At 45.9% G+C, this 27,441-nt stretch overlaps 2 protein-coding genes across 4 annotated transcripts in view; one reads left to right on the top strand and one right to left on the bottom strand.

Annotated features, from left to right (window-relative positions):
* The window catches only part of ROCK2 (Rho associated coiled-coil containing protein kinase 2), a 172,029-nt gene extending 167,417 nt beyond the window's left edge, over positions 1-4,612 (top strand). The window contains exon 28 of the mRNA XM_026454699.1: positions 961-4,612. Within this exon, the coding sequence (XP_026310484.1) occupies positions 961-964 (4 nt within the window). The 3' untranslated portion in view covers positions 965-4,612. The remainder of the gene's footprint in view (positions 1-960) is intronic.
* Positions 4,613-5,455: 843 nt separating this feature from the next.
* The window catches only part of SLC66A3 (solute carrier family 66 member 3), a 23,033-nt gene continuing 1,047 nt past the window's right edge, over positions 5,456-27,441 (bottom strand). Inside the window, exons 2-9 of one of the 3 annotated variants that reach the window (XM_023199269.1) lie at positions 23,635-23,745; positions 23,279-23,404; positions 22,802-22,884; positions 22,656-22,725; positions 19,116-19,173; positions 11,912-12,032; positions 8,988-9,029; positions 5,456-6,582 (exon numbers count right to left, since the gene is read on the bottom strand). In XM_023199269.1, coding sequence (XP_023055037.1) covers positions 6,491-6,582; positions 8,988-9,029; positions 11,912-12,032; positions 19,116-19,173; positions 22,656-22,725; positions 22,802-22,884; positions 23,279-23,349 — 537 coding nt within the window. In that variant the 5' untranslated portion in view covers positions 23,350-23,404; positions 23,635-23,745 and the 3' untranslated portion in view covers positions 5,456-6,490. The remainder of the gene's footprint in view (positions 6,583-8,987; positions 9,030-11,911; positions 12,033-19,115; positions 19,174-22,655; positions 22,726-22,801; positions 22,885-23,278; positions 23,405-23,634; positions 23,746-27,441) is intronic. The other 2 variants (XM_023199258.1, XM_023199264.1) reach the window with 2 other exon arrangements.

Below are 27,441 nucleotides of genomic sequence, written 5' to 3'. Positions count from 1 at the left end.
GTTAATTCTGATACGTTCTGTTCATTCCAAAGAAGCCATATTCAGAAGAGAAGTAAAATTTACAACGTTTTCAAGTTCCTACAGCTATGTTAGTTTGTGAACATAGCATGGGATTCCTTTCTCCCTCCATCTCTCTCCACTTATTTCCAACTTGCAAGAATTGAAAGCATAAAAACTTTATAAGTCTAATAAGTGCTGTGAAATAGCTGTTTCTGATTTGGCGTTTTTGTGTGTGGTGCTGTGAAATGTTTGCTTTGTGAGAATTTAATGTTACCCTTGCTGAAGAATGTCAGTGATACGCTGTGAGAATTGTGCTTTTAGAAAATGTAAAATAGTTTGGTTAATAGTGGCTCAAGGAGATTTGAATGAAAGTTGAGCCTCAAACCTTTTACATAGAAAGATTTAAAAGAAATAATGTCTGTTTTAGTCTAAGTAAGCATGTTGCAAAACATAAATCAGGTAGTATTGGTATCTATTTATAATCAGGTTTCATAGAGTAGCTCGTATATATTTACTACAACAATGTATTTGGTCCTATCTTATAGGTAAAAAAAAATGTGGCTTAGGGTTGAACAGCCAAGTAGAACCTGATCAATAGGCATCTCCCTTTCAGCTACATGAGGCAGCTGGCAGTTCAACCCCAAATCAAACTTTATCTTCTGAGTTACTCTGTGGCATACTGTTTAACCCTAATAGCTTGTTAACCATTTTAAAACTTGTGTGTAATGTGTGTAGCTAAAATTCCAAAATCCCAAGTTGTTTTGGGAAAGAATATAATTGCATGTACCTGCAGGAAAAGTAATATAGTAAGTATGTTTATGCATGATTTTAGTGTTAAAAAACATAGTAGTTGGAAGACTGTATAGTTTAATAAGTGAATGGAATGCTTTTTCTAGGAATTTAACAATCTCTTAAATTATTTCACTGTATGAACTAACTTTATTTTTTCTTTCTTTCCAGCTAACTGCCTTCTATGAAAGCAGTCATTATTCAAGGTGATCGTATTCTTCCAGTGAGAACAAGACTGAAATATGATGGCCCAAAATTTATTAAAAAGCTATATTTTCCTGAGAGACTGATACATACACTCATACATATATGTGTTCCCCTTTTCCCTGTAATACAAATTACAAATCTGGGCTCCTTTGAAGCAGCAGGTTGAACCAACAATGATTGGTTGATAGACTAAGGATATATGCAACTCTTCCAGACTTTTCCATAAAGCGCTCTCGGCAGTCACTCACACTACAATGCACACAAGGATTGAGAAGAGTTAAAGTCTAAAGAAAATGTCTTTTCTAGCTTCAACAGAGAGGTTTCACCAGCACATTTACCAGAAGAATCTGGGAATGGATTCCACTACAGTGATATTGACTGCATCTTTAAGAAGTGACCATTATACTGTGTATATATATATAAACACACAACATATATATATATATATATATATATATATATATATATATATAGTACGCTAATACTGCAAGGTTTTTTAAACTTCCCACTTTATTTTTTTATACACATTAATCAGATATCATTACTTACTGCAGTTGCAACTATGCACTTGTATAAAGCCATAATGTTGGAGTTTATATCACTCATTCCTGTGTACCTGATGGAAGTTGCATGTTCATGTTTAAGCAGTTACTGTAACAAGAAGTTTAAAGTTAATTATATCAGTTTCCTAATGCTTCATGATAGGCAACTTGACCCATTTTGAATGCCTTAATTTAATTTTTTTCAAAGTCTCAGCCCTTTCTGTATTAAAAAACAAAAAAAGTGTTTACCAGCTCTTAGGATGTAAACTAGCTTTGTGGAAGAGAAATCGTGCACTATTTTTACACATAAATAGTTACATCAATGTCAGCCTATTTTGATTAACAAATGTTTTTAAAGTATTATTGGTTCTAGAAACAATAATGGATGGTGTTGGAACTAATATATCCTTGATGTCTATTATTCATTCAACCCTTTTTACAGACCTCAGTATTAGTCTGTGACTACAAAATATTTTCTTTGCTTTAAATTTGCTGGCTACCCTAGATATGTTTTTATTCCTGGTAAAGACATTTGTGATTACGTTTTCACACTAAGATTCAAAAATTTTCCCAAATACAAAGAAAACTAAGACGGACTGTAGATACATTTTAAATATTTAAATATGATCCTCAGACATACAGCTGTGTGTGGCAATATTTTAATACTGGGTTAAGAAAACTGGTAACTGGGAAGAAGTGGCCTCAAAGGCACTTAATTTGATTTTTATTTTTTAAATGCTGTCAAAATTACAGTTTATGCAGGGCCATTCGTGTTATATTCTCATGATCCCAGATAAGTGTATGTTTTATACTGCAACAGTATGCAGCAATAGTAAGCATCAAGTTTTTGTTTCTTGTTTTTTGTTTTTTTAAATTATGAAGTCTTTTAACAGTCTCTCTTTATATAAATACACACAGAGTTTGGTATGGTATTTAAATACATCATCTGGCCGGGCGTGGTGGCTCACGCCTGTAATCCTAGCACTTTGGGAGGCTGAGATGGGCGGATCACCTGAGGTCAGGAGTTCAAGACCAGCCTGGCCAACATGGTGAAACTCTGTCTCTACCAATATACAAAAATTAGCCGGGCATGATGGCGGTTGCCTGTAATCCTGCTACTCGGGAGGCTGAGACAGGAGAATTGCTTGAAGCCAGGAGACAGTGGTTGCAGTGAGCCAAGACCGCACCACTGCACTCCGGCCTGGGCAGCTGAGCGAGACTCCGTCTCAAAAAAAAAAAAAAAAAAAGTCATCTAATATTTCGATGAAGGAAGTAGACATTTTTCATTGATTCCCTCTGACATCAGTTAGAGATGTTTAAAGAGTTAGATCCCCACAATAGATAGTATTGTGGAAACTGAAGAGTAGCCACTGGCCTACTGATAGACTGAAACTGATTTTGTTATTCTTATGTTCTCCAGTCTGCACTCTGCTGTGCTGTCTGTGCTCAGACTAGATGTGCATGCCGTTTCCCTTGCAGGTGTGTTCTGCAGCTCTGGTTTTGGGGGACAGCTCTTTTTTAAGTAAGATTAAAAAATAAAAAATATATAAAATTTATATAGAATAAATATTTCCATTCATTAGAGTTGTTAAAAGGAGACTGAATTAATATTTTATATAAAGATTTTGTTACATTATGGGAGGTTCTATCCTATTCTGAATTGGAGAGTATATATATATATATATTTTTAATAAACTTTATTAAGGTGAAATAATTTCAAGTTTACACGAGTAACAAATATTTGAGTAAAAAAGGCAAAAGTTTAAATTTGGAATGCTGTATATATTAGAGAATATGAGGAATCATGGTGTGACCAACTGTACAAGGAAGATTCATATGAAGGTCTTAGGGGAAAAATAATTCTGAAGGGTGAAAAAAAAATCTCTCCCATGGAGATTCTTCACATTATATGGTTTGACGTAAGGGTTTATAAGGTTGTTTGTCCAACTAATGAAAATGCGCTTAATAAAACATTCTGGCCTTGGGTGAGAATTCGCTTTTTACCGCATTGCCGCTTTCACGTACATACATGAGTGCATGCATCTATAAATGTGTTTTCTTTCCAACACTTATTAAATATGAAACAACCTGATTTTGTGCTCGTTTCTCTTTTTTCTTGAGGCCCTAAAGCTTCCAAGATAAATATTTATAAGACTAAAAGTTGCTTGTTCCTTCACACCTGATTTCTCCTAGAGCCATAAATACCTCCTGTGGGGAACTAAGAAATCATGAATACTGGGATTTTCTTATTGGATTTTTTACTTTTGTTTTGTGGGGATGACGAGACAGAAGTGAAAGGAAAACTGGTGCCGATATTGCTGTTTAAATTATAGTGAAAGTTTTTAAAGTATTCATTTTAAAAAACCATGTTCTCTAGAAACAAATTTTTAAAATCTATATGAAAGTTTTAAAATGTTCTAGCTAACTAATGGATAAGCATACCAGTAAAGCCAAAATAAAGGTTAGTGCTTTTAAAACTAACCTGTGTTAGAGTTACATGAATCCGGCTCTAAAGTATCTATTTTGCATCCATTTATCTATAGATCCTAAACAGAAATACTCTAGGTTGCTACACCACAGTTTTAAGAAGTTATGCTGCGGCTGTTATTCTCTTCTAGGATTCCGGTGGTAAAGTAGAGAAACTCGGACACTGTATTAACCTTATTGAAACATGCTTTAAATCGTGTCTAAAATCTGATTTCACTGCCGAGCTTCTCAGTCTGCATTGACACTGCTACTGACTCACCTCTCCTTCCCTGGAATAAGGCTTCAGCTTCCCTATGTTGTGAAGATACCATTTGTAAGCACTTTGAACATAAGCACTGTGTGACAGCGCTGGATATCATGCTTGGGGGGGCCTCTCCCTGACTCCCATCCCCGTAATAATGAGTTTTGTTTGAAATTGTAATAAGTAATGAACTGCATGGTTTAGAAAATCATAAATATTTAATCAGCTGTCCCCTCTGAACAAAAATTGCACCCCTTTTTCTTTTTTAAAGTTTTGTTGCATCTTGGTAGTGTGTAATTGTATTTCATGCCTGCTTTTTATAAAAAAAAATAAAATGGAGACATAAGCATTTTCATACTTCTGTGAAATAGTCCTGGAATACGGCAACTTTCTAAAGTTTACCCAAAACATTTGCTTTCTCTATAAGATGGGTATAAACAGTGGGATGAGGATAGTAAATAAGTCTTACAACTAAGGCGACTTGTGATTCTTCTGCGCTATGATTTAATTCATGGAGGAATACCAAATTTCAACCAGGAGCCTATCTCTGCTTTGATTGGGGTGTTTTAAGATGCACACAAATATAACAAACTCATTTGAATTGGTGAGGATAAGGAAAAGAGGCAGGATGTTTCGTTAGGAAATAGTGTGCTGAGAAAGTGTTGTCTAAGGCAGTTATTTGCTATATGATCTTGGGCAGGTTATTCACTCTGAGCCTCAGTGTTTTCATATGTAAAATGGAGATTGTGTCTACTTCACAGGATCACTGCCAGATGAAGTATGATAATGTGTGTAGAATGTCTGAAATGGCTCCAGTGTTTGTTGCCCTACAAAGGGGGAAAAACAGAGACCTCGTCACCCAAGTAAAGTATGCTTTTAAAGGAGTTGCTTTAAGCAATGATAAAGTAGTAATGTTATCGAAATAAAACATTTGTTGGAATAAAAATCATGTAATTTGTATTGATGCTAATGGTCAGATTATAACAGCAAATGAAAAAAGATTAACTTGGATATTTAAAAATATGATATCTGTAATTTTAACAACTACAGAATGAATAATTGTTTTTAGATACCATGTTCCTCTTCCTGTTGGTCCCAAGCAGTAGTTCTAAAAGGATCAACCAGTTTATTTAAAAACTATACCTTACATAAAATAGTCATATTAATGATTGACAGTTTTAAGACTCAGCAGAATTCAAAATATGAAAATTTATTTTGCATAGGAAACAGTAATCTCTGGTAAACATCATTACTGCATATAACAAAACAATGCCGTCAATTAAAGGGGGAAAGTGAGTTTTTAAACATTAGGGTTAATTTAGAAGAAAATACAGAATATAATAATCTTAACATCATATTTAGGGTAAAAATACTATAATGTGAAAAAAATCCCTAAGAACTGGACAGAACCTACCTAACACCACCCTTTACTGTGTATGTTTTCAGTAGACAAAACGTATTTTGTACCAGATTCCAGCAGTGGTAATTATATAGTTGTGGCCCTTTAAATAATGGCAGCATTGTCGTTGAAGCAGAACGCTTACTGGGATTTCCTCACTGAAAGTAGAGATTGCAGCTAATCCTAGTACCTTTTGTGAGGAATTACTTAAGGCACAGTGCGAAGCTGAAGGACTATTTGGTACAAACTCAAGCCAGTTACATGTATGCTTGCCTTGGTATCCTTGCTAGAGCACGTGCAGGTGTAATACTGTATTATATAAAACAAGGCCACCCTGTTGTAGCTATGTTACAATTAAACATCAGTCCCAGAAAGTGAACCCTAGTCATTTATTATAGGTGTCCACCTCTGACTTGGAACAAAATGCCACTCCGTTCCTGTTCATTTTTGTCATGGAGAGGATTTATTTCCTAAAAGATTCTGAAAGCCAACAAATCGATGTAGTTCTTCATATAGAACTTAAGAGTAAGGGTCAAAATGGCCTCAAAATGGGCTTCGTGGATGACTTCCAATAGTCACGGGCGTTCTCAGCACTGCAGATGTCTGAGCGCTACCGTAACCTAACGAAGGAGGGAAACTGGTATTTTTAAACAAGTATTCAAGTGGCTCTTTCAAGTCTAAAGCCTTTGGCTTCAAAGATTATAAACTGATTTACTAAATGTATAAAATTTATGAAATTTACTAAATTTATTAATTTAGCAAAGAGCTGCTTTTTCCTTTGGTTCAGTTACTCAAAATCCACTGTGTGAAGGAATAATGTATCCATCATTCAGCCTTTACAGCGGTCTTCCGGTAGCGAAGTACTGTCACTGTTACCCATATATTTAAAGCCAGCATGATCACAAAACGTGTAAGAACTGAAAAAAAAAAAAAAAAAGTGTATTAAAAACTGTCTTCACAATATAGAGCAAAACCACCTCCTGCTCAAAGTGTAAGCCTAAATAAAGCTTCACCCCCAACCCCCAAAATGAACAATTTTGGTTCCAGGTATTTCTGGGGAAATGATTTCCTATCATAATGACTACTTTCAGCCCCTTGGCCCGAATTCATAAATAGTAATTTATCATCTTAAGTGCGCAATTAATAGTAATGTGGCTCTGACTAAGAAGGGTTATAACTTTTTTTTTTGGAGACAGTCTCGCTCTGTCACCCAGGCTGGGGTTCAGTGGCCTGTCTCGGCTCACTGCAACCTCCACCTTCTGGGTTCAAGTGATTCTCCCACCTCAGTCCTCAGGAAGCTGGGATGACAAGCGCCCGCCACCATGTCTGGCTATTTTTTGTATTTTTAGTAGAGATGGGGTCTCACCATGTTGGCCAGGCTGGTCTCAAACTCCTGACCTCAAGTGATCTGCCCACCTTGGCCTCCCAAAGTGCTGGGATTACAGGCATGAGCCACCACACCTGGCCTAAGAAGAGTTATAACTTTTAAAAATCCCTTTATAATCCCTTTAATTCACCTGAAGTCCTGACGGTGCTGCTGTGTCAGAACATTCCATGTTAAGCAAGGGTGGTTTAACATATTCTGTTAAGATCATCCTGAAAAACTGGCCCACATAACAAGGCATATTTTATATTCAAGTAAGCATGAAAATGTGTCTTTATGGAAAAATAAAAATACATATACATAACTTTAACAGTGACTTCACTTCTATTGTAAGGTACAGATAAAACTCCTGATAAATAGGTTTAATGAGATTTAAGATATCTTTGTAAAATACATGTAAGATTTTAGCTACACTGTTTTTAAAAAGTTATTCCCAGGCTGGGCGCGGTGCGCACGCCTGTAAACCCAGCACTTTGGGAGACGGAGGCGGGCGGATCACCTGAGGTCAGGAGTTCGAGACCAGCCTGGCCAACATGGTGAAACCCCGTCTCTACTAAAAATACAAAAATTGGCCAGGCATAGTAGCGCATGCCTGTAATCCCAGCTACTCTGGCAGGAGAACTGCTTGAACGTGGGAGGCAGAGGTTGCAATGAGCCAAGATCACGCCACTGTACTCCAGCCTGGGTGACAGAGTGAGAATCCATCTCAAAACAAAACAAAACAAAACAAGTTATTCCCAGATACACTGATCACTTTCAAGAATAGCTGTCATAGATAAGAAAGAAGTCACAATTAGAACAATCTTGATCTTTTAAACTTAATTTCTAATGTATAGGTTTTGTTGTTTACTTGTGGTTTGACTCTCCTTTCCATGCTGAGAATTCAAGTCCTGTGGAAAGACCCAAACCTGTCTTCCTTCCCATTTCCCACTTGATCAAAGTTTATGCTTTGACCAGAACAATTTTAGTCCTGCCATCAGAACTGACCAAAAGTATTCGAGCAAAGGTATAACCTCCAGGAAGAGACTAACAAACATATCTCTGTTCTGAAGCACTATTTCTCAAATAATAATTAGCTCATTTAAAAGGTCTACATGCTGGGGACATTTTCTGATCTTCACAAGTGACACCCATCTGTTCTAATCATTTTCCAAAGATGTATAATATATGCTTGATTTGGGAGTTGAAAACAGCCTAAGGAATTACTAAATTATTTTGTGGTTAACCAAAGTACGTCCTCTTCCATGACAGCTTTTTCTTTTAAAGAAACAGAACAAGAACATAGTCCATTGGTGACACCACTTCCCTGCTTCAAAGCCTCCAGAGGCTTCCTACTCTTGGTGGGCAGTTCTTGTAGGCCCTGAATACTTGGGCCACTGCCAGCCTCGCGCCCTTCCTCTCCTGAAACTCACCCGCTTGTCACTGTCCCCCTGCTCTCCGCACTCTAGCCCTTTGTCCTTCACTCATGACCTTCACATGCTGCTCCTTGTTAGGAGTCTGGCCTCCCCCAGCACCCTTTCCTCTGGTTAAACCTCTACTCATCCTTACAGTCGCTCTTCAAATTAATCTGCCCAGCTCCTGCAAACTGGGCCAGATTCTCCTTAGATGCTCATCCTGCCCTACTCTTCCAAACCATGTCCCATTCGAATTCAATAGGGAATTGTGTGATTACCTCATGTCCAATTCCACCGCTTAAGTGGAAGTTCCATGGAGATAGGAATCTATTATCTTGTGCATATTCTATCCCCTGTACTATAAGAAGGAGAGGCTTAATAATAAAAACGGTTACCAATAAGACTAGGAATACATCGTTGCCATCTTCTAAACCTGTAATCCAATAGGGCCAAGTCCATCCATTAAGCCCTAAGACCGTTCACAAATGAAGGAGGCACGAATAGCACAAAACTCAAAAATGAAGTGAGAATATATTTTGCTTACTTGTAAAATCATTGGTGGTCATTAAGGTTGTGATTATTCTTGCTGTAAAAGAAAACTTGCAGCAATAAGTAACTTGCCTCTCAGACATTTTGGGGTTTAGCTAATAATGTCTTTCCCTTTTAATATCCCAATATATATTAACCATTATTTCTTAATTATTTTTTTTACCAATATATATTAACTATTCTTGATAGAGTTTGGTAGTACAGAAAACCAAATAGTGCTGTATTTCATAATTACATAAAAACTAGCCATGCCGGATCACCTGAGGTCAGGAGTTCGAGACCAGCCGGGCCAACATGGCAAAACCCTGTCTCTACTAAAAATACAAAAATTAGCCAGGTGTAGTGACGGGCGCCTGTAATCCCAGCTACTGAGGAGGCTGAGGCAGGAGAATCACTTGAACCTGGGAGGAGAAGGTTGCAGTGAGCTGAGATCACGCCAATGCACTCCAGCCAGGGCGACAGAGCCAGACTCCATCTCAAAAACAAAAACAAAACAAAAACCAGCCATGCATCCTACCCCAATGGTTTTGAAACTACTCATAAGGGAGGGTACCTAGAAGGTACTCGAGTGCTGCCCACGGAAACTCGGAAAGACTGCGCTCCCTTCCACTGTCTTCTGTGCTACCCGCAACCCCCAACCCTCCAAAAGCAACTCTTAATAATTCTCAGCTACAAATTGAGCCTCTGGGTAGTTTTATTTAAAGAAAGGCTCCCACTAATTAAAAACAATGTTTTGGCCAGGCGCAGTGGCTCGCGCCTGTAATCCCAGCACTTTGGGAGGCTGAGGCAGGTGGATCATGAGGTCAGGAGTTTGAGACCAGCCTGGCCAACATGGGGAAACCCCCATCTCCACTAAAAATATAAAAATTAGCCGGGTGTGGTGGCCGGCGCCTGTAATCCCAGCTACTTGGGAGGCTGAGGCAGGAGAATTGCTTGAAACCGGAAGGTGGAGGTTGCAGTGAGCTGAGATTGCGCCACCACACTCTAGCCTAAGCAAAAGAGCGAAACTCCATCTCAAAAAACAAACAAACAATAAAGGTTTTCAAATCACTGATTTCTATCCTTGCATTTTATAGATAAGGAGACTGAGGCCCAGAAAAGGGGAAGATTTTTCCAAGGGTTTTAACTAGAACTATTTTGTTTAGTTCATTTGTGTGCTATAGCCCTTTACTTAGTAAACATTTAGGAAACTGGAGTAACAGTTTAAACCGACACACGAGCGCAGACAGCGGCATGACTTGGGAGTTCGAGAAGACCACTGCCTGCAGCTCAAGGTATGCTTTTCCCAGCCCAATACCAGCCCATCAAAACCCCTCTCTGCTAACACATTCTGCATGTAGCACATATTGACACAGTAGTTTTTTGGTCTTATCTTCCAACTAAACTGCAAGCCCCTGAAAGGCAGAGGCCAAATCCTATAAAATGTTTTGTTGACACATTTGATAAACCAAGGCTTTACACACAGACACCACATAAATAGCTGTTGATTAAATCATCATTTAAATAAAATAAATCATGTAAGTAGACAGAAGACTTCAGTCAGGGAAGCGGCCACCAAAGTACTCTCAAACTTTTTAAAAGGCTGTTAATAACCACACATCTAACAAGGGTTAATGACCAAAATATGTAAGAAACTCAAATGACCCAATTAAAAAATGGGCAAAGGATCTGAATAGACATTTCTCCAAAGAAAACATACAGGGCCAGGTACAGTGGCTCATACCTGTAACCCCAACACTTTTTGGGAGGCTGAGGTGAGATGAACACTTGAGCCCAGTAGTCTGAGACCAGCCTTGGCAACATAGTGAGACCCATCTCTACAAAACATTGGCTGGGGGCGGTGGCTCACGCCTGTAATCCTAGCACTTTGGGAGGCCAAGGCGGGTGGATCACTTGAGGTCAGGAGTTCAAAACCAGCCTAGCCAACATGGTGAAAATCCGTCTCTACTAAAAATACAATTAGCCAGGCATGGTGGCATGTGCCTGTAATCCCAGCTACTCGGGAGGCTGAGGCAGGAGAATCGCTTGCCTTGGAGGCAGAGGTTGCAGTAAGCCAAGATTGCACCACTGCACTCCAGCCTGGGTGACAGAGCAAGACTCTGTCTCAAAATAATAATAATTAATAATTAGCCAGGTGTGGTGGTGTGTGCCCGTACTCCCAGCTACTTGGAAACCTGCAGTGAGTGAAGATCACATCACTGCACTCCAGCCTATGACAGAGCGAGACCCTGTCAAAGAAAGTCTTGATTTTAAGACATAATTAAGACAAGCAACTTGTTGAATATAAAGACCAGCAGCCATGGATGGAGACACTGGCCCTTTAAGATGCAGAAGAACCATGACGAAATCTACTTAAAATATCTAAAACTAGTAAATCCAACTAATGTGACAGCTCTGAATTATAAAAATGTTTCTACCTATATATACCATTATACACCATATATGTATTTTAGGTAGTTTTTGTAAGAATCCAGATGAACAGTGAACATTTTAAAGTTAAGACCAAACAATGTGGCTGCTGAAAATCTCCATCACTACACATTTTATTCATTCTCAAAAGCCACTGTTCATCTTTTAAAACCAGTATTCAAATTTTTAAGATAAATTAGTGCATTCAATATAATCAACCTCTTCATCTTTTCAAAGAAGAGAGAACTAATTAATATCAGGCCAGATTTTTGGAGAAAAATACGCTTTCATTTTTTTTTCTTGGCAACTTAGATCTTACAGCAAATGGAGAACACTTTGCATTAAATCATCTTTGTAAACATGGATACACTTAGGAGGTTCTAGCTGAACAGCTATTTGTAAAGCAGTAAAGCGCCAGGGACCATGTTACTTCAACACCAACTTAACACCCTACTAGGTAGACACTTGGTGCTACCAAAGGCCTCCCCACCGTCTGAGTCCGGTCCTTACTTGCACAGGTATAGGAAGAGAGGCTCCAAGTCAGCGCACTCACGGTTCCCGAGTCTCTCGTCTTCCACAGACACTGGAGCTGTGCAAACTTACTGGCCGCGCTGATGAAAGTACACAGATTCTGTTTGCAGATAAAATGTGAGAAAGTCACGAGTCTGTCTGTTAAAAAAGCAAAAGAGGCCTGGGCACGGTGGCTCACACCTGTAATCCCAGCACTTTGAGAGGCCAAGGTGGGTGGATCACGAGGTCAGGAGATCAAGACCATCCTGGCTAACACGGTGAAACTCCATCTCTACTAAAAATACAAAAAATTAGCTGGGCGTGTTGGCGGGCGCCTGTAGTCCCAGCTACTTGGGAGGCTGAGGCAGGAAAATAGCGTGAACCCAGGAGGGGAAACTTGCAGTGAGCTGAGATCGTGCCACTGCACTCCAGCCTGGACACCAGAGCGAGACTCCGTCTCAAAAAAAAAAAAAAAGAGCACCAGATACTCAAAGCACTTTTGAAGCCAAATTTTCAAGTCAAAATAATAACGGATTTGTACAAAGCTGAAACCTAACTTTGGTGAAAAAGAATGCAATAGTGAGACATTTATTTATTTTGTTCGTTAGTTAAGACAGAGTCTCACTCTGTCGCCCAAGCTGGAGTGCAGTGCCACAATCTTGGTTCACTGCAACCTCCTCCTCCCAGGTTCAAAAAATTCTGTCTTAGCCTCTCGAGTAGCTGGGAGTACAGGCACGCGCCACCATGCCTGGTTAATTTTTGTATTTTTAGTAGAAACAGGGTTTCGCCATGTTGGCCAGGCTGGTCTCAAACTCCGGACCTCAGGTGATCCGCCTGCCTCGGCCCCCGAATATGTTGGAATTACAGGCGTGAGCCACCACGCCCAGCTTAAGACATTTATTTATAACTCACAGATTCCACCATGCAGTGGGTAACGAATTGCCAGGGCTAGTTTGAAGTTGGGAATGAGAATCAATGCATGGCCACAGAGGTTCATCTATCCACACCTCCAATAAGAAATAAGTACTGAGGGGCCAGGTGCGGTGGCTCAGGCCTGTAATCTCAGCACTTTGGGAGGCTGAGGCGGACAAATCACAAGGTCAGGAGTTCGCAACCAGCCTGGCCAACATGGTGAAACCCCGTCTCCACTAAAAACAGAAAAAATTAGCTGGGTGTAGTGGCGGGCGCCTGTCACCCCAGCTACTCGGAAGGCTGAGGCAGGAGAATCGCTTGAACCCGGGAGGCAGAGGTTGCAGTGAGCTGAGATTGCATCACTGCACTCCAGCCCTGGCAACAGAGTGAGACTCCGTCTCAAAAAAAAAAAAAAAGGAAAAAAGAAGTACTGAGATACTGTGCTTTAGAGCTTGGGGAAAACTATGCTGTTCTGAACTGACAAACGTAAACTCCAGCAGCAAGCTGTGGCGCTTCAGCCCTGAATTCCTGGCTCTTCTGCTAGTCTGTGTGGTGCTGCGCTCAGGCCTCTGCTATACTTAGGTGAGGAAGTGAGCCTCACAAATCAGCCTGCTGCTCTGCACAGCGTCCCCCATGCTGACCACCACCAGCCCTGCCAGCACCAGTCTCTTCAGCAGCTGAAACTCCAGTCTCTGGGTTGAGTGTAGGCCGAAGGGAGATGAGGTGACACCTGGGAGACCAGTTAGACTAGTGCAGTCACCTGGGTTTGTACGAGGGCAGTAGAAACAGATGAGGTGAGAAGTGTTCAGGTTCCAGATATATTTCCAAGGCAAAGCCAATAGGATTTGCTGAGGGAGTAGTAATAGGATGTGAGAAAAAGAGAAATCTGGCTGGGCGCGGTGGCTCACGCCTATAATCCCAGCACTTTGGGAGGCTGAGGCAGGTGGATCATGAGGTCAAGAGATTGAGACATCCTGGCCAACATGGTGAATCCCCGTCTCTCCTAAAAATGCAAAAATTAGCTGGGCATGGTGGCACACACCTGTAGTCCCAGCTACTCGGGAGGCTGAGGCAGAAGAATCACTTGAATCTGGGAGGTGGAGGTTGCAGTGAGCTGAGATCATGCCACTAAACTCCAGCCTGGTGACAGAGCAAGACTCTGTCTCAAAAAAAAAGGAAAGGGAAAGGGAAAGGGAAAGGGAAAGGGAAAGGAAGGAAGGAAGGAAGGAAGGAAGGAAGGAAGGAAGGAAGGAAGGAAGGGAAAAAAAAGAAAAAGAGAAATCCAGGAATCCAGGGTGATTCCAAACTCCAGTGTTTCTGGCCTTTGCAGTGGAAGAACGGAGTTGCCATTAATTGAGACAGATTAAGATGAAGGAGGGAGAGGGGCAGGGTGGGAGATCAGAAACCCAGTTCTGGACACACAAGGTTGGAGAGGCTCACTCGCCAGGCAAGGGTAGCCAGTGGTTGGCTGTGAGGTGTGTGTTGGAGCCCTGGAAACACTGAAGTCAGGGAACTGAGGAGGAATCAGTAAGGACACAGAAAGGATCAAGGGGAAGGGACACTGGGGAGCAAGGCGTCCTGGAAGCCAGGTGGGCAAAGCGATTCAAGGAGTCTGTGGGGAAAAGAGAGATCAGACTGTTACTGTGTCTATATAGAAAGAAGGAGACATAAGAGACTCCATTTTGTTCTGTATTTGAGATGCTGTTAATCTGTGACCCTACCCCCAACCTTGTCCTTGCAAGAGACATGTGCTGTGGTGACTCAAGGTTTAACGGATTTTGGGCTGTGCAGGGTGTGCTTTGTTAAACAAGTGCCTGAAAGCAGCATGCTTGTGAAAAGTCATCACCATTCTCTTAATCTCAAGTACCCAGGGACACGTACACGGCCAAAGGTCTCAGGGACCTCTGCCTAGGAAAGCTAGGTATTGTCCAAGGTTTCTCCCCATGTGATAGTCTGAAATATGGCCTCGTGGGAAGGGAAAGACCTGATCGTCCCCCAGTCTGACACCCGTGAAGGGTCTGTGCTGAGGAGGATTAGTGCAAGAGGAAAGAAGGCCTCTTGGTAGTTGAGATAGAGAAAAGCATCTGTCCCCTGCCAATGGAACAGTGTAAAACCCGATTGTATGTTTTGTTTACTGAGAAAGGAGAAAACCGCCTTAGGGCTGAAGGTGGGACGTGCTAGCAATGCTGCTCTTTATGCACTGAAAAGGTTTATGGAGATGTTTCCATATGCATATCAAGGCACAGCACTTTTTCTTAAACTTATTCATGTCACAGAGATCTTTTTTTTTTTTTGAGACGGAGTCTTGCTCTGTCGCCCAGGTTGGAGTGCAGTGGCCGGATCTCAGCTCACTGCAAGCTCCGCCTCCCGGGTTCTCGCCATTCTCCCGCCTCAGCCTCCTGAGTAGCTGGGACCACAGGCGCCCGCCACCTCGCCCGGCTAATTTTTTGTATTTTTAGTAGAGACAGGGTTTCACCGTGTTAGCCAGGATGGTCTCGATCTCCTGACCTCGTGATCCGCCTGTCTCGGCCTCCCAAAGTGCTGGGATTACAGGCTTGAGCCACTGCGCCCGGCGAGATCTTTATTCATATGTCTTACTGCTGACCTTCTCCCTACTATGATCCTATTATCCTGCCACTTCCCTTTTCTAAGATGGCAAAGATAATGATCAATAAATACTGAGGGAACTCAGAGACCGGTGCCCGCGCGGGTCCTCTGTATGCTGAGCGTCGGTCCCCTGGGCCCACTTTTTCTTTCTCTATACTTTGTCTCCGTGTCTCATTTCTTTTCTCAAGTCTCTCGTTCCACCTAACAAGAAACGCCCACAGGTGTGGAGGGGCAGGCCACCCCTTCAGGAGTCCTGATCGATGGCATCAAAAGCTACCGAGATATGAAGAAGAGGAATGAGAACTGGTCACAGGCTCTGGCATGAATGAAAGCCGCTGGCCTTGACAAGAGCAGCTTGTTTACCTTCTGTCTCCCCAGGAGAAGGAAAGCTCACGGGGACACTCAGTCTGCTTCCTGCTGGGTCCCCAGGACCTGTGACAGTCCTGGCACCTGGCCAGCACTCAACAAATCCTTGCTGAGGGAATAAATCCTTAATAATAATGCAGTTTGGCAAACGTGATGATAAAAGTGCACCCAGGGTGACTTGGGAGGACAGAAAGGGTTACTTGAACAAGGAAGAATTATGGAGAAGGGAGGCCAGGTGCAGTGGCTCAAGCCTGTAATCCCAGCACTTCAGGAGGCCAAGGCGGGAGGATCACTTGAGGCCAGGAGTTCAAGACCAGCCTGACCAACATGGTGAAACCCAATCTCTACAAAAAATACAAAAATTAGCCAGCCATGGTGGCATGTGCCTGTGGTCCCAGCTACTCAGGAGGCTCAGGCACAAGAATCGTTTGAACCCAGAAGGCAGAGGTTGCAGTGAGCCGAGATCACACCACTGCACTCTAGCCTGGGCAACAGGGTGAGACTCTGTATCAAAAGAAAAAAAAAAGGAATTATGGAGAAGGGAACCACAGGAAGTGCTCTTGGGCAGAGGAGTTGACCAAGGACCTGTGGCCAGGCCTGTGGCAGGATTAGAGTCACCCTGGGAGCTAGTGCAGATGGCTTGGAGGATGGCTGACCCCAGGCAGGAAGACCTGTGAGGAGAGGGGGCTCTTGTACAATCAGGAGACCTGGACAGAGCAGAGGAGGGAGGACTGCAGGGGAGGGCTCGCGCCAGAGAACTAGCCAGAACACAGGCTTGGCGGGGTGGCACGGAGTCGGTGCGGGCTGGGAAGAGCTGGGGAAGCTGGCTTTGTTCACACACATCGGAGCCCCAGACCACATTACGACACACTCGTGCAGAACACAAGCTTGCCTGCTAGATATTCTACCAGATTCATCTTTCAGGAACAAAGCCATCTTTACAGTCCTGAAACAGTGTTGGTTTGGGCCCTAACCAAGCCCCGGAATGTCTTATCACATCAATTCAATTGCAGACTATGAAATTTTTCTGTAAAACAGAGTCTAGTCGAGGAACAGGATTGGAAAGGAGAAGGGATGCTTAGCTGTTATGGGGATCATTTTCAAGTACTTTAATCATTTTCTTGTGAATAAACCATGTGTGTATGAATTATCAATTTAACCATAAAGCCCAGTTTAGGACTTCTGGAGGAATGATCTTGGGTACCTGCATTTGAAAGCCAAAAAACAGAACATTCTACAGTGGAGGTTTTCCACTGATTCAAGCAGCATCCGCTCCTCTCTAGGATTCTGGAGTTTTGCTACCATGTGTGAGCTCTGAAGGCCCTGCTGGTTCTCCTGCACTGGGGTTCTCCATGACTCTCAGATCTGGGCCACCTTGTGCCCTGGGCCCTGGCACCTCAGAGCAGGTGCATGAGGAACACTCATTGAGTCAGTGAAGGAGGGCTATGGGCAGACACAGCACAGAGCCTGGTGTTCAGCCCTCGCATGATAAAGGAAAGAATCAAAATTACATTTCATGAAATGTTACATCATCAGTGTGTGGTTAGACTAGACGACTACTGCTAAGGGTACAGAAGAAACACCAAAAGCTGTTGTTGTCTTTTACCCCTGAATGTGATTCTTTTGTTTTCTTTTGTTTCATATTTGAAATGGAGTCTCGCTCTGTTGCCCAGGCTGGAGTGCAACGGCTTGATCATGGCTCACTGCAACCTCCACCTCGCAGGTTCAAGCAATTCTCCTGCCTCAGCCTCCGGAGTAGCTGGGATTACAGGCACGCGCCACCACGCCCAGCTAATTTTTGTATTTTTAGTAGAGATGGGGTTTCGCCATTTTGGCCAGGCTGGTCTCAAACTGCTGACCTCAAGTGATCCACACACCTCAGCCTCCCAAAGCACTGGGATTACAGGCGTGAGCCACTGCACCCAGCCATTCTTGACAAGCCTATATCTCAACATTGCTGGAAGGATGTTTCCTGAGGGGTGAAGGCTCACAGCTGCTTATGGGAACTAATCACCCCCAAACTAGAACCACCCCAACTCGATCAGTAGTAGGAGCTACTAAGAACAGAGAGAACAGAGAGAACATAGAGAAGGCTCATTTACAGGGTTGCGAGATTTGGCCAAAAAAAAAAATACAGGACATCTAGTTAAATTTAAATTTCAGATCAACAACAAATAACGTTTTAGTACAAGTATGTCCCATACAATATTTTGTTTGCTGTTTTTTGAGATGGAGTCTCGCTCTGTCACCTAGGCTGGAGTGCAGTGGCATGATCTCCGCTCACTGCAAGCTCTGCCTCCCGGAGTTGAAGCGATTCTCCTGACTCAGTCTCCCAAGTAGCTGGAATTACAGGTGCCCACCACCATGCCTGGCTAATTTTTGTATTTTCTTTTAGTAGAGAATGGGGTTTCGCTTGTTGGCCAGGCTGGCCTTGAACTGCTGACCTCAGGTGATCCGCCTGCCTCGGCCTCCCAAGATGCTGAGATTACAGGCGTGAGCCACCGCGCCTGGCCCCATGCAATATTTTGGCCATACCTGTACTGAAAAAGTGTTCCTTTTTAATACAGCAACGCTACTTATTCGCTTTCCAAAGAAACAGGGTTGAAATATAACAGAAATTTAACAGAGAATCTTGTCCACAGACAAGACGCTGGGGGAGAGGGGAAAGAAATTCACGAGTGTAGGTGTGGCAGGCAGTGCCCTGTGATCACCAGTTAGTTCTCCTTCTTTTCTCGTTGGGTGGACATGTTCCCTTCTGTCACCTTGGAGAGGTCTGTGGTCAAACACATCGTGAACCACCCTCAGAAGCCCTTGGAAATTTTTGGCCCTGAGCCAAGTATGAAAATAAGTCAGCCCTTCTCCAGGACAAGGCCAACATGCCATTATGAACCTAAGAAGAAGCTCATTAACTGATGCTCAATTCTTCATTCTAAAACTGTTAGTGACCGGGTGCCTAGGCTCAAACCTGTAATCTCAGCACTTTGGGAAGCCGAGGTGTGTGGATCACCTGAGGTCAGGAGTTCGAGACCAGCCTGGCCAACATGGCGAAACCCTGTCTCTACTAAAAATACAAAAAGTAGCTGGGCATGGTGGCACATGCCTGTAATCCCAGCTACTGGGGAGGTTGAAGCAGGAGAATCCCTTGAACCCAGGAGGCAGAGGTTGTGGTGAACCAATTGCACCATTGTACTCCAGCCTGGGCAACAAGAGCGAAACTCCATCTCAAAAAAAAAAAAAAAAAACATATATATATATGATCTATCAAGTTCTCTCCAAGGTAGCTTATTCCTCCTACTGTCTTTTCAAGCACAATACTCACCATGGCCAGGTCTATGATCCACTTCTGCAGAGCGAGGACGAACCAAGAAGACACCAGTCTTACAAGTGTTAAGGGACACAGCAGTGGGTCGCCCACATCCCCGCCACCCTCCCATCTCACATATACAAACCAAGACCACAGAGAGCTGTACATGGAAGTCAAGTGGGTGGGAGAGGGGGACATGTTACCAGAATCTGCCGGATTTGGAAGGGATGAAAAGGGTTGCAAGTGAACACCTGCTGGGAGTTCGAAAGAACAAAAGCAGGTTACGGAAGAGAAATACAAAGACACCCACACTCACGGACTGCTCCCGACGACTGGGAACATTCCTAGTGGTTTTCACTGACCACTTAATTCCAGACCATGCAGACATCTCCAATTCACGGTCAAAAGCTAAGCACTTAAAAGAGAAGTCCAACATTATAAAGCAGGAATGTTCTGCAAAATTGGTGTGATGTGAACTGTTTACTGACTTCCACCTTTCCCACTAACTCCACTGTAAAAATGATACAGTTGGGGTGGGCAATGCTGGGAGTCAGGCATGTGCACTGAGCTCGGTGACGCCACAGGAATAGAGGCCAGCTAGGGAGCTGAACAAGCACCCAGGAGACAGCGGCCAGGGCTGGGAGGGGACTGCCAAGAGTCTCTGGAATGGCCTTGGGAAAGTCACTTTCCATCTTTCCACCTTGATTTGCTTATCTGTAAAATGGACTCAACATTCCTTACTCTATCTACCTCCCAAATGCCTAAAAGCACGTAGCACCGACTCAAGAGACTGCTATTATTATAATTTCAAACATTAATTAAATGAAGATACTGAAACAATGTGCGATGCTAAAAGTCAGTGGAACTAAATACTCACAGCCTGGTCAACACCAGAAGGTAGCTCGAAGCTGGCTAGATAGAATCCCGTTTTGAAAACACTAACTCAATTTTGAAACCTAATTTTTGTGACTCCTCCCCCAACCAACGCTGTTCCATCCCACCTCATTCTGTATTCGGAACATACATTTTATAAAATTGGACCAATAGTGGGAGCTCCTGAGATCCTACAGATGATTTATTTGTAGGGTTGCTAGATTTCACAAATTAAAGTACAGGACACCCAGTTAAATGTGAATTTCAGATGGAAAATAAATAATTTTTCCCAAGTTATTTATTGGTGTGAGACACCATGCTTGAATCATTTTTTTTCTTCTTTTTTTTTGGAGCACTAGGGAATCCCACTATGTTGCCCAGGCTAGTCTCAAACTCCTGGCCTCAAAAGATCCTCCCACTTTGACCACCCAACCCACTGGGGTTACAGGCATGAGCTACCATACCTGGTCAATAATTTTCAGTAGACGTATATCCCATGCAATATTTAAAAGTATTCCTTAATATGGTAACCCTATTCTTTTGCTCTCTGTACTACGGACTCGCCATCAGCCTCCAGCTACGTGGTACCTCCCAGTGCCACCAGTACCCAAGTTTTCTAATCTGCGGACTCATCATTTGCACAAAACTGTTGCATTTTATTTCAAAAGTAAATCACGTAACTCTTTTCATCTTCAAAGTACCGTTTACCAGTACTTTAACCAGCTGGGACTGACCGTGAGGTGTTGAGGTGCAGTACAGCTGTGCAGTCCCTTTTTCTGCAGAGAAAAATGGAGGCAGCAGAGCTTACCACTCGGGGAAACAGCAGAGGGTCAGGACTCAGCCAGAACCCAGCTCCCTCCACCGGCACGGGCCGCAGAGCCTCGCTTCTGGTAAAACCACCACAATGGCCCTGTCATTTACTTTGCTTGACTGTGTTTCTGGTACTTCTAGCTTCCACAACAACTCTAAAACCTAGGCATTATGATCCCACGTCACAGATGGGGGACACACAGTTTATGGTGTATGCTGAAGCCACCGCTGTGGTGGCAGGGACCTGTCCTGTCTGGCTCCAGGCCAGCTGTTTCCCACCACTCCACACCCACAGTCTCACGGCCTGCGCTTAGGTCACTCGGGCCACAGGCCTGGCTCTGCTCTCCTTCCTCTGCTCTGAAGAGGGCATGGGAAGAAACAGCTCAGGACATTTCACAGATGTGGCAGGACAGGCTGACAGCTAGTGCCATTCAAAACACTTTCTTGGGCCAGGAGTGGCGGCTCATGCCTGTAGTCCCAGCACTTTGGAAAGCCAAGGTGGAAAGATCGCTTGAGTCCAGGAGATTAAGACTAGTCTGGGCAACAGACCGGGACCCAATCTCTAAAAAAAAAATATTTTTAATTAGCTGGGCATGGTAGCATGCACCTGTAGTTCCAGCCACTCAGGAGGCTGAGGCGGGAGGATTCCTTAGCCCCAGAAGTTCAAGACTGCAGTGAGCTATAATCCAGCCACTGCACTCCAGCCTGGGTGACACGGTGAGACCCTGTCTCTTAAAAAAAAGGTTAAAACATCTTATAGCTTGGGCAATATAGTGAGACCCCCGTATCTACGAAAAATTTAAAAACTAGCTGGGTGTGGTGGCATGCTTCGATAGTCCAAGCTACTCGGGAGGCTGAGGCAGGAGGATCGCTTGATCAAGACAATCAAGCTTGACCAAGGAGGTCAAGGCTGCCGTGAGCTTTGATCCCACCACTGTAATCCAGCCTGGGCCACAGAGCAAGACCACCTCAAAATAAACAAACAAACAAACAACAACAAAAAACACTCTCCTGGCCTTTTTTTTTGTTTTTTTTTTTTGAGACAGAGTCTCCCTCTGTCTCCCAGGCTGGAGTGCAGTGGTGCCATCTTGGCTCACTGCAAGCTCCGCCTCCCGGGTTCACACCATCCTCCCGCCTCAGCTTCCCGAGTAGCTGGGACTACAGGTGCCCACCACCACGCCCGGCTAATTTTTTTGCATTTTTAGTAGAGACGGGGTTTCACCTTGTTAGCCAGGATGGTCTTGATCTCCTGACCTCATGATCCGCCCGCCTTGGCCTCCCAAAGTGCTGGGATTATAGGCGTGAGCCACCGCGCCCGACCTCTCCTGGCTTTTTAAGGAGTGTGACGTTCAACTAGTGAGTCTTTACAAAGAGAACTGAAGTGAAGCCTCACCCTCATTCACAGGAAGTGCCACTGAGCGGGGACACATCTGTGAGCTGACCAGGCTTCCACTGCAAGCCTCCGGGCCACTGACTGCCGCTCAGACCTCAGGGCTCAGCCTCTAAGCTAACGTCTTGAGAGGCGCCGGATACTCTCAATTATTGCTTCCAATCTTTGGGGGACATTATCAGGGCAGGAAGAAATGTCTCAGATGAACTAATGCAGCTGGACGATGCTGCACTTAGCAGGGGTGGACTCGACCTATCTGCCTTCCACTCGGCCTGCTGGCACCACCCAGGGCATGCTGGTCTCAGAGGGGCAGCAGGGGCTGTCCTGAGGGCATCTCTAGTGTACATGGACGCATTTACATTTGGGATTCTTTTTTTTTAACCAAAAAATAACACGTCTGGTAAAGGAGCCTGCTTCACAATGCATACTATTCACAAATAACACCCCTGTCCCCACTTCTGGCTCAGATTCGGAAAGGATACACAGCGATGTAAGGAGTGGCCTGCTTCACGTTCCCGTTAAAATGAAAGATACACAGCAGGAGGATGACATCTGAAACAGAGAGGCTCCGAGTGAGGGAGGAAGGGGAGACCCGCAGCAGCCCGCCGGACAGGGAAGGGGCTGTTACCTTGTGCGATGAGAATGGGGTACTCCAGGTAGGTCAGCGGCGGATACCCATAGTAACACTGGTACCGGAGAAACACCAGGAACCTGGAAAGCGGAGGGCACACGTCCACACGGCTGCCCCAAAACGCAGCTGTCGGGGCCCGGCAGGCACCCGGAACACAGGTCAGTTTGCCGAATCCTCGCAGTGGTGGTGTGGACACCCCAGTGTGAAAGAGCAAGGTTTAGAACAAAATAGATGGAATTCAGTTGAATCATCTGTACAATTTTTGGAGCATCCAGAACTTATTGGGCACCGGGCCATAGTGCAATACCCACGACCTCTATACAGTGCCTTGAGATGGTCACTTACAAAGGATTTTTACAGAAGGCAAATCCCTGAGCAGGAGTATGAGACTGGGCCTTCTGGGCCCACGCTTGCTGGCCTGCCTGCCACATTGGGCTCTCACTGACCCCAGCAGCTGCCCCTCAGCTGCTGTACCATCTGAGAAGCCGCAGAGGCACAAGGATCCAAGGGGCCGCAGCCATCCCTGGGTGGGGGTCTGTAGCCATGTTTTAAGAGTTAGAACAGCACCTGGATGGTCCAGTTGCCTTCTAGAAGAGCTGCCTGGTTGAGAGGGCAGTGGGGGAAAAGCACAAAGAACCACCGTCAATTTCACTAAGATTCCAGCTGTGAGGATGCTGCAAAGACCCCAGGGTCCCACCTTCTCAGAAGAAAAGGCAGAGCTTCCTGCCTCCCCCTCACACCCAGCCGTCTCCTCCCTCAGGACCGGAATCCCTGTGGTCTCCTGGGGCTGTCTGTCCCGTCACCCAGCTTCGTGGCTCCCTCCCTCTCACCTGTGTGCTCAGACCACTCAGGTCAGGAAGAAAGGGGAGCAGGAACCACAGGACTTCAATGCACAGGAGGGATCCCCCAGGGTCTCCGATCGCCTAAGCTGGGAAGGAATCCTGGAAAAGCCCGGTTCACAAACAGGCTGTGCCTCCCTAGCCTGTTTCTGACAGTGCACAACTTAGCTGGGGGCGGAGTCGGAGGAGGTCACAGTGTCGCCCTGAGCACGAGGGCCTCCCGCAGGCCTGGTCCCCGAGTGGAGGCCCCCACCATGACCAGCAGGGTCCCCACCTCCAGCTGCCTGCAGACCCTCTGGGTGCTTTGCAGCTGGGCCACCTCCCAGCTTCAGGGATAAGCGGTGCCTCTGCCCAGCCCTGCCCTGCCGCAGGGACTCTCCTCCTGCCAGCCTCCTGAGCAGCCCTCTCTGTTCCCCTGTGAGATTGAGCCCAGAGGGGTTGGCAGAGCGGGAGGCTGCACCCCAGCCCCTCTGTGGGGCCACAGTCAGCCGCTGAGTGCTGAAGAACAAAAGCTATGGGGGTCTTCACCATTGAACTAACGGTGTGCTGACCCTGGGACTCAGCCACAGTCCGCAGGCCAGGCCTGAGAACCTGGGGGTGTCAGAGCCCGTTCTCACCTCCAGGGGTCATCCATGCTGGCCTCCACATCTCACAGACCACTTAGGGAAACGGAGGCCCAAAGACACCAAGAACATACCAGATGAAGAGCCTGGATTTCCCGAGGCTGATCTGGACGCAGCCGTTGCTGCCCCTGCAGGTTTTGTCATCTACTCCCTGCTTTCCCTGGGACTCAAACTCCCCCCGCCCCTGCAGCCTGGGGAGGTGGGGGCAGTGTGTTTCCTTTAGCTTCTAATGTTTCTTTTTTTTTTTTTGAGATGGAGTCTTGCTCTGTCACCCAGGCTGGAGTGCAGTGGCGCGATCTCAGTCACTGCAACCTCCACCTCCCGGGTTCAAGCGGTTCTCCTGCTCAGCCTCCCAAGTAGCTGATACTACAGGTGTGTGCCACTATGCCTCACTAATTTTTGTGTTTTTAGTAGAGACGGGGCTTCACCATGTTGGCAAGGCTGGTCTTGAACTCCTGACCTCAGGTGATCTGCCCATCTCGGCCTCCCAAAGTGCTGGGATTACAGGCGAGAGCCACCATGCCTGGCCCTTTAAAGTTTATTTTAATAAATAATCGCTACAATGCTCAGCATCATAAACTCATGCTGGCCAGGCATCTGACACAGACCCATTTGTCTCCATTCCCATCTGCTCCATGCAACCGTTGGAGTTTTCTCCCTCGACACCTGCTAGAGGGTTAAACAAAACATATACCCCCACCCAGGCTGGGGGACAAGTGATCTGGAGCACTTGGTGGGCTCCAAAGGCATCCTACCCAGAGGCCAAGGTTCTACAGCCTAAGGGTCCACCGGGGGAGGGCCGCAGTCCATGGAAGGCGGCAGGCAGGGTAGGTCCTATGGATCCTGTGCTCCAGGAGGCTCCTGGCTGCAGAGAGCAGGGAGGCAGAGCCCTGCAGGCAGGGCAGGAGACCGCCAGCAAGGCCGAGAAGCACCAAGGTTGGGAACCAGGGAGGGGGAAGGCCCCAGCTACAAGGAATGCTCCTGGGCGGCAGAGGCAGGTCCCTGGACGGCAGGGGCAGGTCTCTGGATGGCAGAGGGAGGTCCCTGGGCAGAGGCGCCTGCCCTTCACACCAAGCCACACTAAAAAGGCTTTTCTGGCGTCACTAAGACACACTTCATGCTCCAATTGACTCAATGCTCTCAAAACTGGGAAATGGAGACAAAAGAGGGCCCGAGCCGTCCAGACGGCTGACTGCAACAGCCCTGGAATTCCTTCTGCTCTAACTCTGGCTGCTGCCGGATCTGGTCAGGGGCCCGGGGCCCAGCTGGCAAGCATGGCCAGCCCCAGACGGGCCTCCCAGGCAAGGCTGGGAAGGGCATGAGGGAGGCAGGCAGGTAGATGGGAGGGCCAGGACCCTGCTGGGCTACCCAGCCCGCTGCTGCCCCGGGCTCCTTACCTCCTTAACTCAGGTTCTCATTGTCTGGGGACAAAAACAACACCTACCTCCTCAGGCTGCTGTAAGGATTAAATGAGATTATAATTCATGATAATTTACACAATGCATAGAGTCAACACATGGAATGCCCAGGCAATGCCACATTATAACAAACAGCTGGCGGTATGGAGATCAAATCTATTGGAACTCAGCAAGGGTAGAGCCTTAATCCCTTCCAGCCTGCCTTCCAGGTGAGGCTGGCACTGCAGCTGGGCCCTGACACAGCCAAGCCCATGTACAGAAGTCTGTGTGCCTGGCCCTGGCCCTGGCTTGGAGCCTGCAGAGCTGGCGCACCAGCCCTGACAGAGCCCCCTTTACCTGTAGTGATCAACAGCAAGCCCCTTAGGCCAGCAGGGAAGGCAGCAAGCTGCTGCCCCACCCAACCCTTGGGCTCCCATGCCCAGAAAGATCCTTCCACTGCCAGAGGTCTGGCTTTCACTAAGGTGAGCTGAGACTAAGGTAAGCTGGGAGAGGTGACAGCTGACAGATTTAATATGAGCCCTCACCTACATATCTCTGAGGGTTTGCGTTTTTCAAGCAATGGTGCAAAGGTGGAGGAAATGCAGGCCTAGGGGCTGGTGGCAGAAGGGAATCTATGAACTCTACAGACAGCCTGGCTTCTTTTCCGTCATGGGTCCAGCTTCAGCTTCTCCAGCTCGGGGACCTAGCAAGCAGCCAAGGCCAAATCCTGCTCTTGGCTTTCATGCCCTTGATCCCTCTCCCACCTGAGTGGTCACTGCAGCCACTTCCAGCCTGTGTCCTCTGCCACAGCCTCATCGCTCCAGCCTCTCTGCTCCCAGCCTCGCGGCGGCACCGACCTGAAACACATGCTGCCTGCCTCCCCTGGTTGCCTCTCAACCCTGCCATCCAGTCTGGGACCCCCCTCCACACCCCACAGGGCAGAGTCACTCACAAGCCTGGAAGAGGTCACAGCCCCTCCCACTGCAAAGCTTTCCCAGACATTTCCCCTCAAAATGCCCCATTGGATGACTGTGCCCAGAGCCAGGCTCCATAGGGCTGGCGCGGGGTCCACAGCCTGAGTGGGGTCCCTCACCCTCCCACACCTGAGGTCTCCTCTTTCTCCCCCGCACCCATTGGCTTCTTCCCATCCTGTATCCCGCACCCCCCACCCCACCCACCTTGCGCTCCAGGATGGCTTGTGTGGAGGACCAGCCTTCAGACCCCACTGGGTGATGGCGGGAAGCAAAGTGGAGGGCCTGGCCTGGCCAGGGGCAAGGGGCGAGATCACTAGGTTCAGGTATGTGTTTTCCTATTGTTGGGGCTCAAAAATAATACCTCAAAAGTTTGTGTTTGGATGAACGGAGGCAAGATGGCACATTTCCGGGTTCTTCATCACTGGCTTTTACCCGTGTGTGCGAAAATGCAGCTGACGCCCGGGAAGGTGCAGATTAATCAGGCATGCACCAGGTGATGTCAATCCGAAGAGATCAAGATTTACCTGGTGGCACCTGCGGAGCGCCCCCCCTCCCCCGACATGCCCGTGCCCTGCCTATTGCCCTTCCACTCCTAGAAAAGTTGCTCCCAGCAGATGCGCCGGGGGCCGGCTTTCTCAGCCCCCACTCTTGTCGGGACTGTATTAGAAACTCCACCCCCCACCCCCCAGCTCCGGTCCCTGAAGCTAGATGACCAAAGAATAAATTTGCAGTTTTGCTTTTAGCCTTGCCTACTCGCTGGTTCTTTTGTGCCCACTCTGGTGGTCTTAGAAAAACAAATCAGTT

This window comes from Piliocolobus tephrosceles, chromosome 15, assembly GCF_002776525.5.
Source record: "Piliocolobus tephrosceles isolate RC106 chromosome 15, ASM277652v3, whole genome shotgun sequence".
Lineage (NCBI taxonomy): Eukaryota > Metazoa > Chordata > Mammalia > Primates > Cercopithecidae > Piliocolobus > Piliocolobus tephrosceles.
Note: the sequence above shows the minus strand (reverse complement) of the source record. Positions and strands in the feature narration are given on the sequence as shown.